The sequence below is a fragment of the Ptychodera flava genome, chromosome 10, assembly GCF_041260155.1.
Source record: "Ptychodera flava strain L36383 chromosome 10, AS_Pfla_20210202, whole genome shotgun sequence".
NCBI lineage: Eukaryota > Metazoa > Hemichordata > Enteropneusta > Ptychoderidae > Ptychodera > Ptychodera flava.
The window spans coordinates 15239914-15253416 of NC_091937.1; the positions used below are offsets into that span (position 1 = coordinate 15239914).

Consider the following 13503-nt stretch of genomic DNA (forward strand, 5'->3'; position numbering starts at 1 on the left):
ATCCCGTGGAAATATAAAAATCGGCGATTTTCCACATCTTACTCCATGCTCTCCTTCAACGAAACTTTAAGAGGTGCCACACTTTAGCGGGTTAACATGTGATTAGTCGATAATAGTATATACTGAATCCATTGAATATATGAAGTTGTGGCCGAATGACAAAATGTTGTTTTAGGTTTGAAGATGTCTTCCCAGTGTCGTATTTCGATGCGATAACACAAGAACGATGCGGCGATGGATACATGTACTTGTACAGCTTATGAGAGCTATGCCTGCCAAGGGGATATTTGTAAGAAGTGTTTGCAAGAGTTGGTATTATGACTCATTATACTATTAGTTGGTAAATTACATTTCAGACTGGAGAAACTGGTGAAAATGTTAAATCAATGCAACATTGAAGTTTGTCTTTATTCCTTGATTCCCCCAAAGTACTATACGGTAACGAGGTTGTACGCTGTACACATCCTAGCTATGAAGCAGTACATCAGTATTGGAGCAAGAACATGAAAATTTGTATATTTTCGCTGTTTTGTTTTTTTCACTTCCGCGTCTACGGGACAGTTTAGGATTGGCTTGTAAAAATTAGGATAGGTTGGGCAACCGAAAGCACGCCACTGTTTCACCTTTGAATTGCTTAAAGCACTAGATCCGGCGACTATGTACAACCTTTTGCCCTCATCTATGATAGAAAATGCTAGTTCATCTAAATCTGTAGCTGCCTTCATCATCGAGTACGTATGACAAAAGCATGTTTTGTTTTAGTCTGTAAATACTACATTTTTTGTTTGGGGTCCTCTACATTAAGTTTCGTCATGCAGGGAAAAAACTACTAAGAACAGTCAACGAAAGTAAATCAGACATTAAAAGTCTGACTAAGCGCTGAGATATATCCAAACGATGCGAGAGCTATTGACATTAAACACCACAAATGGCGTTGGAACAGCAATGTCGCAAATGTCTTGCAACACAACACTGAAGGGTAAAAAACAGACTACAGCCATCATCTGAGGCTAAGGTTACAACTATTTATAATGCAATTGCCACTATGATTGCTGCATACATACATACATACATACATACATACATACATACATACATACATACATACATACATACATACATACATACATACATATATATATATATACATACATACATACATACATATATATATCTATATCTATCTATCTATCTATCTATCTATCTATATATATATATATATATATATATATATATATATATATACATATGCGTTAGGTAAGTTTCAGTTTAAAACTGAAGGACATAATACACCAATATGGCATTGTTAGCCCATCAATCGGAAATTAAGGAAATTGAACAAAATTGTCATTGATCGCATACAAATGTGGGATTTGGACAATCTGCTAGACATAGTGAGCCGGAGTTGGTTTTCCTAAATTCAAATAAAGATGCAGCAATACAAGGAGTTGTCAAGGAAAATTGTGATGGAAAATCGTAAGAATAATGTTCAAAGCCCCAAGCGTTCTTAGGAAAGTCTATGAGGCTCACCACTTTCTTTCGTTGCTTTTAGTGGGGGCCATAAAGTTCAATGAACTATGCTTGATGTAGTGCAATGTTAGAGTACACGGCAAATGTTTCTGGTGCCATATTGTGCAGTCTTTCAGATCTGTATAACAGGTATCAAACAAACCTGAGGCGAGGAAAACTGTTTTTAGATTAAAAAAAGTTGCCTTTGCAACTGGCAGTCGGCCCTTCCTTCCACCAGACTAGACGTAACAGTGGTCTGACTGAACACATGCACGGTTTAGGTTGGTTTGTTGACTACAGTGGCACCTAATCGGATGCTCATGTAAACAAAATATGCGTACATCCAATATCTGCTCTTGAGACACAATACAATGCCATGTGCTGAAATGTGTTACTGTAAGGTGATGAAAATTGTCGGAATCGTTCACCTCCCTTGAGCGGAATATTTGTTGACGACTCTGATATCAAAACGTTACAAATAGAACCCGTTATCATTAAGGTAGAAAGACATGAAAAGCTTCCTGTTTAGAAGACATCCTCCTAGAATTTTCGTTTTATTTCTGTTGATCGTATGACTTGTACTCTGAGCTAAACTTCCTTGAGATTACAGATAACGCATTGAAAGTCATTTGCCTCGTATACATCTAACATTATTGAAGGCCCTTTAGAGTAAAGGATAGTTTACATGAAAGTGCAGGCAAGATTATCTTTGTCATATGTTTTTATAATTTAAAATATATTTTCACCGAACTTATCGATAACTTGCATAATTACCGCCAACTGACCTTTAAAAAGTTCTTTTTTATGAGATAAGCACTTTTTAAAAATAATTGGAAGAAATGTTCCAAGCCATGTTATGTTTTAAACATCGATATTGTTGCAAACGTTAAAAAGTTCGTCTATAGCTTTGTAGATGCATTTTTGCCGTTTTACGGAAATGGTCTTCAAAGTTGTCAAAAAATGTCAACAAGGTTTTTTGTAGAAAATTTGACCATCATGCATTACATAAGCCAAGTTGGCAAAAAATCTCCATTCAAAACACGGATCGACATTTGACCCCGGACTCACAATGCGAGACATTTTGTTTCTACTATACGGTACTGTCACTGGTCACTTTCATATCCACTCAAGAGCGCCATCACTGACAACCCAGGCGTCGACGCCTGCACGTAGACAAAGTGATGCCCTGGAGAAACTTTACCCTGAACTTGGAATGTGGTACCTATGGCATACTTTCCACTGGGATCAAATTCAACTGGCTGAAGGTTATCTATCCAAAGCTTTCCGTGGCCACAGTCCTTGCATGCATTGATGACCAGGTATAATTTCAGAGCTCCTTTCCTGAAAGGGTCGATGGTAACTGAAAACACTATGGTGCTGTTGGCTTCGGTAGACATCCACTTATGCTTCTTGTCCATGCGCCCCCATCCCATTTCTCTAATCAGGTGCTTCCAGGTTCCACTTTCCTTTGGAATTAGAGGAGAGTTGTTTCCAGACGGTGGCAACGCAGCTGACCAACACTGGCAATGCTCGATTCGCTTGGTTGTGAACAGCGGCTTAGGTAGATCTCGTACGGCTGTCTCGGCAACTCTCGTCTCGGCAACTCTCGAAGATGACGTTTCCATCTCTCTTTGGATTGTGGAGACAACTTCATCCAAGACGTTCACAATGAGCCGCGAGAGATACGAACCGACAATGGTGTGGAATTTTATGTCCGGGTGGGCATTTGGACCCATTGGGCACATGAATTCTTCTATCCTGCCCTTTCTGGCGATACTGCACGCCACGCTTCGGAAGTCCATCGACGGGACGCGATAGTGCCGCATCAGCGATCTACTGCATATACCGGCGTACGACCTATTACCGTTGCACTCCCTCTCCAGCCACGGTCGAATAAATGCGAGATTTATATAAACCAACTGAGGATTACCCTGCAACTTCAAGGCTTTAGTCGTGAAGAGTTCCTGCTCCATGCAAGAAGTCTGATTGATGGCAAAATCGTTGACGGCAAACTCCCAGAAAAGCAAATCGATGCCTTCCAAGCTCAGGAACGAATCCATGCAATAAACGTTGACGAAGCTACCTATTGAGCCGACGGCGCCGTTTTCTACGACGACCGGACTACCAAGAATAAACTGGAGGTTGTTTTTAAGTCTCTCTATGTACAAGTTCGCCGGTCCAACGCACATCCCTGTTGAAATAGACCCCCCAGACAGACCAATGTTTAGCTTGCGCCCAGTCAAAAGCACCTCTCTGAATGTATTTATCAGACTCTCAAACGACTCATTTTGAGCCACTGCTTTAAAGTAGTCATCCGTTGATATCCCAAAGTCTTTCCATTCCACGTCCTCTATCTTCCATAGCTCCCTGAAGTACCTGATTCTTTCGACGAGCTCCAATAACCACGCACGATCCAGCGTTTTCGGGTCAGTTGGTTCACATGAGGACACGCTGGACAGCGGCCTTGGCTTTTCAAATCGGATCATTGGCGTTCCGAGATGATCAAGGGCATTGCTGGATGTGAACACCAAGACAACGATTCCGAACATGACCGCGCATAGCACTCCATATTTTACCATTCGATGGTTCTGCTTTCCTCCACTCATGATCTGCGTGGAAACTCTGGAATGGAAGTATAGTAGGAGAATATATTATGCTTTTTCGTCGCCACAATGTCTGTCCATCTGTGTGTCTGTCTGTATGGATTCGCCCGTCCGTAGACGGATTTTGTTCCAGTCTGTCGATGAGAATGTCATGCAATTAGCCCTTCCCTTGTGCTGCGAGAGGGGCAAACTTCATGGGAAGATCTAGATCTGATTAGATTTTGGTGGGTGTGGTCTGCATAATTAACGGCCATTTACATTTTGCATAAATTTGTGCATTGGGCTATATCTCAAAAATTACGCAACCAAATCTGTTGTAACCGTACTCAAACTGTATAGTCTTACTATGTTAAACGTTTGACCGGACCTCCGCTATCGTGAAATATCTTTATGCAAAAGATTCTCATCACCGACTCATTTACATATTTAATAAAATTCATTAACTCAGCTATATATCAATATTGAGTGCTCCGATTTCACTACACCCCTACCATTAATTGGCCATACATAGTTTTAGTTATAGTGTTGAAATCATGATGAGCATGACTAATTTGCATATTTAATGAAATTCTTTAATTGGGCCATACATCGAAGTTGAATGTGGTGTTGTACTGCATTTGATCGGACTTCTGACGAATACATGTTATACTTAGATTTTTTTTTGCTCGAAGTTTGATGATTGACATAATGTAGCTAATATATATGTCTGATTAGGTTATGTACCAGGGCTGAGTGAACTGAAATTGATCACACTTTTAGTGTACATTGGTCACAATTTTTATAAGTGTACTGAAAGTTTGGTAAGTATGACAGGTTAAGTATTATACGACGCGGTGACCATTATAGTTTATTATTTATGGACAAGGGCGTGAGAAAGCCCAACATTAATGGGCGAGGCTTGCTGAGCCCGTTAATTTTGGCTTTCCTCTCGCCCGCGCCCATAAATAAACGTTAATGGTCAGCGCGGAGTCTGTTATTTCCATTTATTATCAACGAACTCCACCCCAAAAGACCGTCAAAATTTACGAAAATTTCTCGTGCGAACGACAACGGAGCCCCAGCACTTATCAGTGAGTAGTGCGCGCGGTTCAAAAATTTTGCAAATCCGAAGATATTTTTTAAAAAGTGTCTAAAACTTGGCCCACAAGTGCTCCATTTTATTTTGTGATTGATTATGACCTTTGTAAAAATCACAATTTCCGTTTTAGCTGCAAAGTTACTATGTTTAAGATATTATTCATATTCACAGGCATGTAAATAAACCATTACTGTGTATTTTTGGGCAGTCACGTGGATCAGCTCGACCAATTAAAATGCGATGGACAGGGCATGGTAATATAATAGGTTATTATGGTTAATGACTTTCTGTGACTCGGCTCTAGTCACAGTATCAGAATAGAAAGCATTGATTTCCATCATACTTCATGTGTCACACTTACTTTGTATTTATACAGAAAATTTGACGACCAAGACGTACTGATTAATAGCTTATTTACATATTTAATGAAATTCAATAATTAGGCCATATGTCAAAAGATAATCTCCTGATTTTGATCAGACTTCTAAGCTACAGCAGTTGTACTTACATTGTGTAATGCTGGAAGTTGATAGGACTGACATATCATAAAGAGACAATTTGCAGATATTCAATGACTTTCGGTAATTAGGCCACGAACAAAACAGTAACTGCAGTTGATTTGATTCGATTGACAAGGTATATTTTATGCTGGAAGTTCGCTGAGTGTGACATATTACAATTAGTCACTGCATGTAGGCCAAATATCAACGGTAAATGCTCTGACTGGCAACAAGTACAACCACGGTCCCTCCATAAAAGGGACCGTGGTACAACATTGATAAATTACCTTTGTTTACATCAGACATAAGCTTGATAAGAAGCATCAGGTTTGTGTATAGCGTTCACAAATACGTATGAACACCGATAGTTTTTATTTATTTTTGCTTTTATATCATGTTTCTAATGCATTCGTTTTGGCACATTCGTAGTTTGATTTCTGAATATCTTCCCGTTTCTCCGGATGTTTGGTCCACTGCATATATAAAATATGCAGCCTGTGCTTACATGAGAAATTTTTACTCATCTGCCATCCAGAAACATGTACAGGCTCTCTAAATAACAGAAATGAATTAGTTTCAAAATGTAGACATCGGAAGGAAATTTCTTTTGTGCGAACAGTGAGAGAAACAGCAATAACCATGACGTTATCACTATCCGTCTAATAAATGCAAACTTCCATTGAAACTCCAGCAAGTGTCAAAATATATATATATTCTGATGATAAAGGCATCGTCCGTGGTAGATCGAAAGCTCATTATGCTGAAAAACATGGGCTGGCCCTGCTTGTGTTATAGAAACTCCATACTGACAAGGAGAATTAATATTTTGAGTCCTAGTGTGTCCACATAGACAAAGTTAAGTCTTTGTTTTGCTATTTTAGCCTGTTTCTTCATAATGTGTTTATGGCCATGGTGGGCGTTAACGACGTTGTTGTGGCGTGTCTTTGGTTTTCAGACGGTTCCTCGAAGAAAGGCATCGACATTCTCCCCGTAGAACTTCGTCTGTTTCTGTCTATAACTATAAATTTTTCTACGGCGACTGCTCGGCTGTTGGTTATTTCAGCTTTAATGGTTGGCGACACTGAGTTTTGGACGAAGGGGAAATGTTTTTTTTTTGTTTTTTGTTTTTTGCTTGCGCGAAACGGTTTTTTTATCATCCATGGCTACACACTTGGAATTTTTAGTCTTGAACGTTTGACATATTAGGTCGGAACAAACGTGCCTAAAATGCCAAACGTGCAAACCTATCGTGTATCGTGCACACATAACGTGTACGGACCAATCGTTTCTAAAATGTCTAACCTGTATGTCATTTTAGGTTCTCAACATCATGAGTCTAAATCTATCATGACAATCGTGGAAACCTATCGTGTAACGAGCCAACCTGTTATATTAAGACCTAACGTGTCTAAAATGTCTAAAGTGTATATAATTTTAGGTTCGCAATATCAGTCTAAATCTATCATGACAATCGTGCAAACCTATCGTGTAATGTGCCAACCTACCATTTAAAGACCCAATGGGTCTAAAATGTCTGACGTGTATATCATTTGTGGGTGCCTACTCAAATTCTATCAGGCCCTAACGTGTCTAAAATGTCTAACGTGATCACTTTTACTGTGTAGAGTCATATCATGCACGTTTGCCTTACACGTTTGAACATACAATTGCCCATAGCACGTTAGCTTCAAAAATGTAAAACATGCATTTTCACCAACTACAGGCCATACCGCTTTTTTATCAATAGACTCTTTTGGCGAAGAGTTTTTGGTGGGAGGTGAATTTGGTGCGAAGTGGTATGGGACGAAATGGTAATGTTTCGGTGCGAAATGTCTGGCAACCAGAATGGGGTGCCAAACGAAACATTGGACTTGGTACAACGCCAACCTTGTAATATGACAATGGAATTATGCATGCATGATCAATAGTTAAAGTGATTCTGTCTTTCACACAACAGTATGAAGTGTAAATACTCCTGTGTTTCAAGTATACAGTATATTGCTGTGGCCTGTAAATTCAAACTTGAAGCCACAAGTTTGGAACCTCACTGAAATTGTTATGATCAACATAACGAACAATATTCGGCAAAGATGGATTCCAAAATCATTTAGTATGCAAACATGTAAGTAGCTGAAATAAAAATACTAAATTTCTTTGACTGCTGTCATTGTATCACCACTTTACATGGGAAGTGAAATTGAAATCGCATTCGGTCAAGTCCTTCAAGCTCTACATGCCAACTGTCAAAGTTATATGCAAATTATGAATAGTAGTACGGAGTGACAGTTTTGATTCACAGTCAACTTTCAAGAATTAGTTGGGAATGAACACAAGCGTCAAAATACTGTTATAATCAGTATAATGCAAGTTTTCTTTGCAATGGAAACATGAACGTGTTCTCATTTCAGTTGGTTGTATCATATAGGCCATGGACGTACCAAAAGATATGGTAAAGTCAAAATTATTACGCGCTAGTTCTCTTGAGTCATCCTCCTTTCGTTTTTTAATAGGTATGTGTCAATTTTTCTTTCGGTAGTACGCAAGTGCTTAACCATGGAGGTACCAGGGTACCTCCATGGGTAACAAAAAGCGACTGCGGTTCAGCCAATGGGACCCGAGTCAGCAGAGCTGTAGCTGGACGTGCAGCCCCGCCTCGCACAGGTAGATATCCACGTAGGGTACCATATTGAGACTTCAACCACAGTCCCTCCTTCCCACTGTGCTTCAACACATCTTTTTGATCGAAGTTGTGGAATAGCTGTGAGCGTCGGAGCGTCGGACCCGCCCTGTAAACGACCGAGAGACAATGCGTGGTTCATCCCTTTGAGGAACGGCCGTGGAGAAACATAATAAATCGCAAAATTGTCACAAATTCCAACGTCAAGTAACTTACCGATTGAAACTGAAGGGAACCCCAACTGCGATTAGTACAAAACGTAGTCCAGGACTCCTCGTTTACGGCACGGTCCCTCCACGACCGTTCTTACAGTGTTCGCTGCGCTGCTTCCAAAATATGCAAGTGTGGACGGTCAATAGAACGATGAAACCATTCATTTGACTGTAAAAGAGTTCAGGCCGAGAAGAATTACGTCGCCTTACGTCACAACGTATTAATGAAGGAAGGGCGTGGATTCGAGCACAGGCGACCCATGAAGTATTACCGAGTTTTTCACACAGTTTTCTCTATCATTTTCTCTCCTTTCTTCAGCTCTGACTGAGCGGAGTAAATAAAATAAATGGTTAATATAACCTAACCTAGCCTCTGTGACTCTTTATTTATTTTACACTCCATTACAGGTACGTATATCTCTCATACACACATGCTGTAATTAATTAGTCAACACAACTAATCATGCTAATCCGTGGACTTATCAGAAGTTGGTCAACATCGGAAAGATAGTGATGTTTTAGTAACCATTCCTATCTTTCGCGATGTTGACCAACCCGTATAATCCCTGATAAGTTCACGGATTAGCATAATTAGTTGTGTTGACTAATTAATTACAGCATGTGTGTATGAGAGATATACGTCCTTGTAATGGAGTGTAAAATAAATAAAGAGTCACAGAGGCTAGGTTAGGTTATATTAACCATTTATTTTATTTACTCCGCTCAGTCAGAGCACGAAGAAAGGAGAGAAAATGATAGAGAAAACTGTGTGAAAAACTCAGTAATACTTCATGGGTCGCTGTGATTCAAGCTTCATCTTCCGCCGGGTGCTTCTGAAATTCATGACAAAAAGAAATGGACGTAACGGACGACAGAAAAAGACAATTCAACTTAAGGGAGCTTTCATTTATTATGAAAGGTGGGCCGGAGGAAATCGGAGCATGTCCACAGTTTGAAATCTTGCCCCCCCCCCAGTTCCTTTATCAGGGATATGACCCTCTCCCGACCCATAAAAACTCGTTGAACAGGCTCTCCTCTTGTGCTCAATTTTACTATTGTCTTGAAAAATATGTCGATGTTGATACAGACAAGTTATTTCAGACACTAAGATAATGTGATGGATTATTTGTGTACAGGAGCATCAAACAATCAAATGCAACTTGTTTAAATATGATACGGGGATTATAAAGTTGTACATTCTCTACCTAACAAAGATGTCGGCACTATGTGTTCGACGGCGAAAAAACCTCGGGCATCTGAATCGCGTAAGAAGTAAGCAACGAGAATGTGATAGTTTGTTGTGAAAACTTGAGAGCAGGGGAAAAGATAGCCCTCTATGGCAGGGCTGTGTGTTATCGCGGCGTTATACGGTGATGGGAGGCCGTGTAACGCCGGTAACACACAGCCTTGCCATGCAGAGCTATGAAGAAGAGGAATCACGCATGACAAGCAAAATGCTGCGAAAAGGAAAGAAGACAGACAACCAGGTTTAAGAAAATATCAAAGTTCCTAGACATGTGGAAAATAATCATGTGCCAGAACCGATTGCCATGGCGCTTCAAAGACTCAAAGACATTCGTCACTGTCAGAAGCAAACCGTCTCCTTCCCATGTTCAAGCTGCGTTGATACTGATATATTATACACACACACACACACACACACACACACACACACACACACACACACACACATATCATATATATATATATATATATTTGCAGTGAAAATATGTCCTTCACCCAACTATGTAGTGAAAATGTTGGCCTTCAGCCCATTTGTCCTGATAACACAGTCCATCACCCCCACATTTGACAAAAACCCGGTCCTTCACTTAATGTTCTTGCCCTTTCCATATTCAGAAATACCGCCCTTCTTCACCGTCCGTTGTTTTAGTCTCAACTGGTCTTGTGCCGACTACTATCATGACGTACAAGTTGTCATGTTTTTACCTTTTCTCCTGTCGGCATGATGCAGCCTTTCAATTTTCCACCCACCTTTACCTTTCACGGCTTAACTTTTCCTTAATATTGTCCAACATAACCGGTACCTTAAAGGGAAGCGGTCGTCGGAACTGCACATGTGTGATTTTCTTGTATACAAAGAATGGATTTCATGCACTATCTGATGCACCATGTCATAAAAGCCGCAACATATAATTTTTTCGATGTACGTTATGACAAACATGTTTTAACTTTCATCAATCGCCGACGTACCTTGGACACAGTGTTTACATCGGTCGTACGGGTCTGTAGCGACCTTAGAACGCAGTTCCGACGACCGCCTCCCTTTAAGTGCGCGGTTGGGCTAACCCTTTGAACTAAAGTCCCCAGCTCAACCTTATAAACTTTATCTCCGATTGACTACTTTTTAACACCTAAAATGAGGTTACACACCCTGTATACTTTTCCGTAAAGTCTATATTTGAAAATTACAGAAAACGCGTTAAATTTGTGTCTGAAAATTTCGGCTTACGCGCGACTTTGTAAAAAAACCGCGCATTTCTAAGTGATTATACAAATGGCAATTGATAACAATCGGTAGTTCAATACAGTGACTCGAAAAGTGACAACTGGAATTCATGAATAAATTAGTAAGGTCTTTGATGACCCTTAAGAATATTTCTCAGGTTTTAGCACCTTCAGCGGAAATCGGACTCAGTATTGTATGCAGGTATGAGCATTCAGAATCAGCCGTGCAAAATCTGCACAAAATATCTGCGAACGCGGAGGTGATATAGTGTTTTTGTATATTCCCGGCATAAGCCGTGTAAAACGGGGGCGAAATTAACACTTAAGCTCTGTAAGGGACGGACCATTAGATCTTGGGAGGGGGGTGGTCAAAAACAGAAAAAAAAAATTTTCAGAGCAGAAAGTTAGGAAAAAAAAAAATCTTCAAACTAGTTTGCAAAATAAAAAAAAAATAAATAAGAAGACAAAGGCGTAAAAAAAAAATCTGCAAAAGTCTTTAAAATGTTGAATTTTTTTTAGATTTTACCGACAGTAAGCATTTTTCTGTATTTTTAAAACATCCTCCACATTTTTAATTTTAATTTATACATTTCGAGTGACTGTATCCCTTATACTGGAAGTTGTGATTATCTTATCTTTTCAGGACTTTTGTATTCCGATCACTTGAAAATTATGAAATTATAGAGCCTGTTTTCTACTTGTTTCCTGCGTACAAACCAAGCAGGTACACTAGGTAAAACATTGAAACTATGGTATGGTTGTCAAGACAGAAAGTTGTATTTGCCTTTTAAGATCAAGGTAAACAGATGCAGGCCACATCAGTTTCATTTTTTTCACAGCATTTTATTACAATGATGAATGCAAGAATGGGTGAACAAGTAGAAACACGTCAATAATGATAAAACAACATATCAAGTCATTATGCATATTTTGCTTTTAAAAAGGCATTTTCAATTCTTTTTTCTCAAAAAACAGCCTCAAATAACAACAGCAACACATGTTTTAACATTCAACAATACACTACGTAGAATGCCATCTATCCAACAAATCCCAACACAAAAACACATAAAAGGGTTGAACTTTGAAAGTTTCTCGATAGAAATACTGAATAAATCTGCATGGTTAATCGTTTTTGTGTAGCAAATTTCAAAGAAATTGGACAAGCCCTTTCAGAGAATACAGATTTTTTGACCATGAATGTCATAAATTGCCCAAAAAGACAAATATTGAAATTTCACCACATCTATACACATCCAATCAATTTGGACATGCTGCTACAGAGAAATAGATGTTTTGATCAAAAAAGGGCAACAAAATTGCTCTAAAAACACAAATATGCAAATTTCACTATATTATTTAGCTTATTTTAGCTTCTCAGCTTGTCAAAATCAATTGTAAATCCTGACCATCCCCCGCAAAAATACTCCCAAGTGCCACCAAATAACACCATTTTAATCTCTATTTTTCAAAAGCTCCAACAGCAGGAGGGGGGACACCCCCTCCTGACCTCCCCCCCGCAAAAATACTCCCCAAGTGCCACCAAATAACACCATTTTAATCTCTATTTTTCAAAAGCTCCAATGGCAGGAGGGGGACACCCCCTCCTGACCACCCCCACAAAAATACTCCCCAAGTGCCACCAAATAACACCATTTTAATCTCTATTTTTCAAAAGCTCCAACAGCAGGAGGGGGACACCCCCTCCTGACCACCCCACAAAAATACTCCCCAAGTGCCACCAAATAACACCATTTTAATCTCTATTTTTCAAAAGCTCCAACGGTAGGAGGGGGACACCCCTCCTCACCCCCCCCCCCCCGCAAAAATACTCCCCAAGTGCCACCAAATAACACCATTTAATCTCTATTTTTCAAAAGCTCCAACAGCAGCAGGGGGACACCCCTCTCCTGACCTCTTCCCAGTGACCGCTTGCGTGGCCGCTTGTGGTGCTTGGCACCACGTTTGCCCTCTTTATCTTCAGACAGCGACGAACGAAAAAAAAATTATAAATCTGAAAATTTACTCTGAAAAAAAAAATTTGCACAGCTAATCTCAATTGGAAAAAAAAAATTTCAGAAATTTACAATAGTAAAAAAAAAATTTTTACAATTTCATTGTGACCACCCCCCCCCTCCCAAGGTCTAATGGTCCATCCCTAAGCATGCAATAAACATTTAGACGCAATTTCTTTGCGAATTTCTTACAATCATGCTTGAAAGCTTTAGAAATGTCAGGCAGAACCCTAGGGAAACTGAAAAGGTAGTTATAAGAAATTTATGTTTGTGGGTGGAACTGTACTCCTTCGCTGCAATTGCGCATGCACCTCCGTGGTTTGACCTTGAACAGAAAGGGCAATGCAATGCACTTGTGAGTAGATCCCTGATATATGAATGTGTTACACCACAGGGGATTGCAAGCAATATTCGTCTAGAAGTTATGAATATGATCAATAGAT

General features: G+C 39.6%; 1 protein-coding gene across 1 annotated transcript; it reads right to left on the reverse strand.

The window, feature by feature from the left end:
* Positions 1-378: 378 nt before the first annotated feature.
* Positions 379-8741, reverse strand: LOC139142088 (uncharacterized). The gene is made up of 2 exons (XM_070711900.1): positions 8584-8741; positions 379-4131 (listed from the first exon to the last, which is right to left on the reverse strand). Exon 2 carries the CDS (start codon positions 4113-4115, stop codon positions 2613-2615), a length of 1503 nt encoding a protein of 500 aa, XP_070568001.1. The 5' UTR covers positions 4116-4131; positions 8584-8741; the 3' UTR covers positions 379-2612.
* Positions 8742-13503: the final 4762 nt, after the last annotated feature.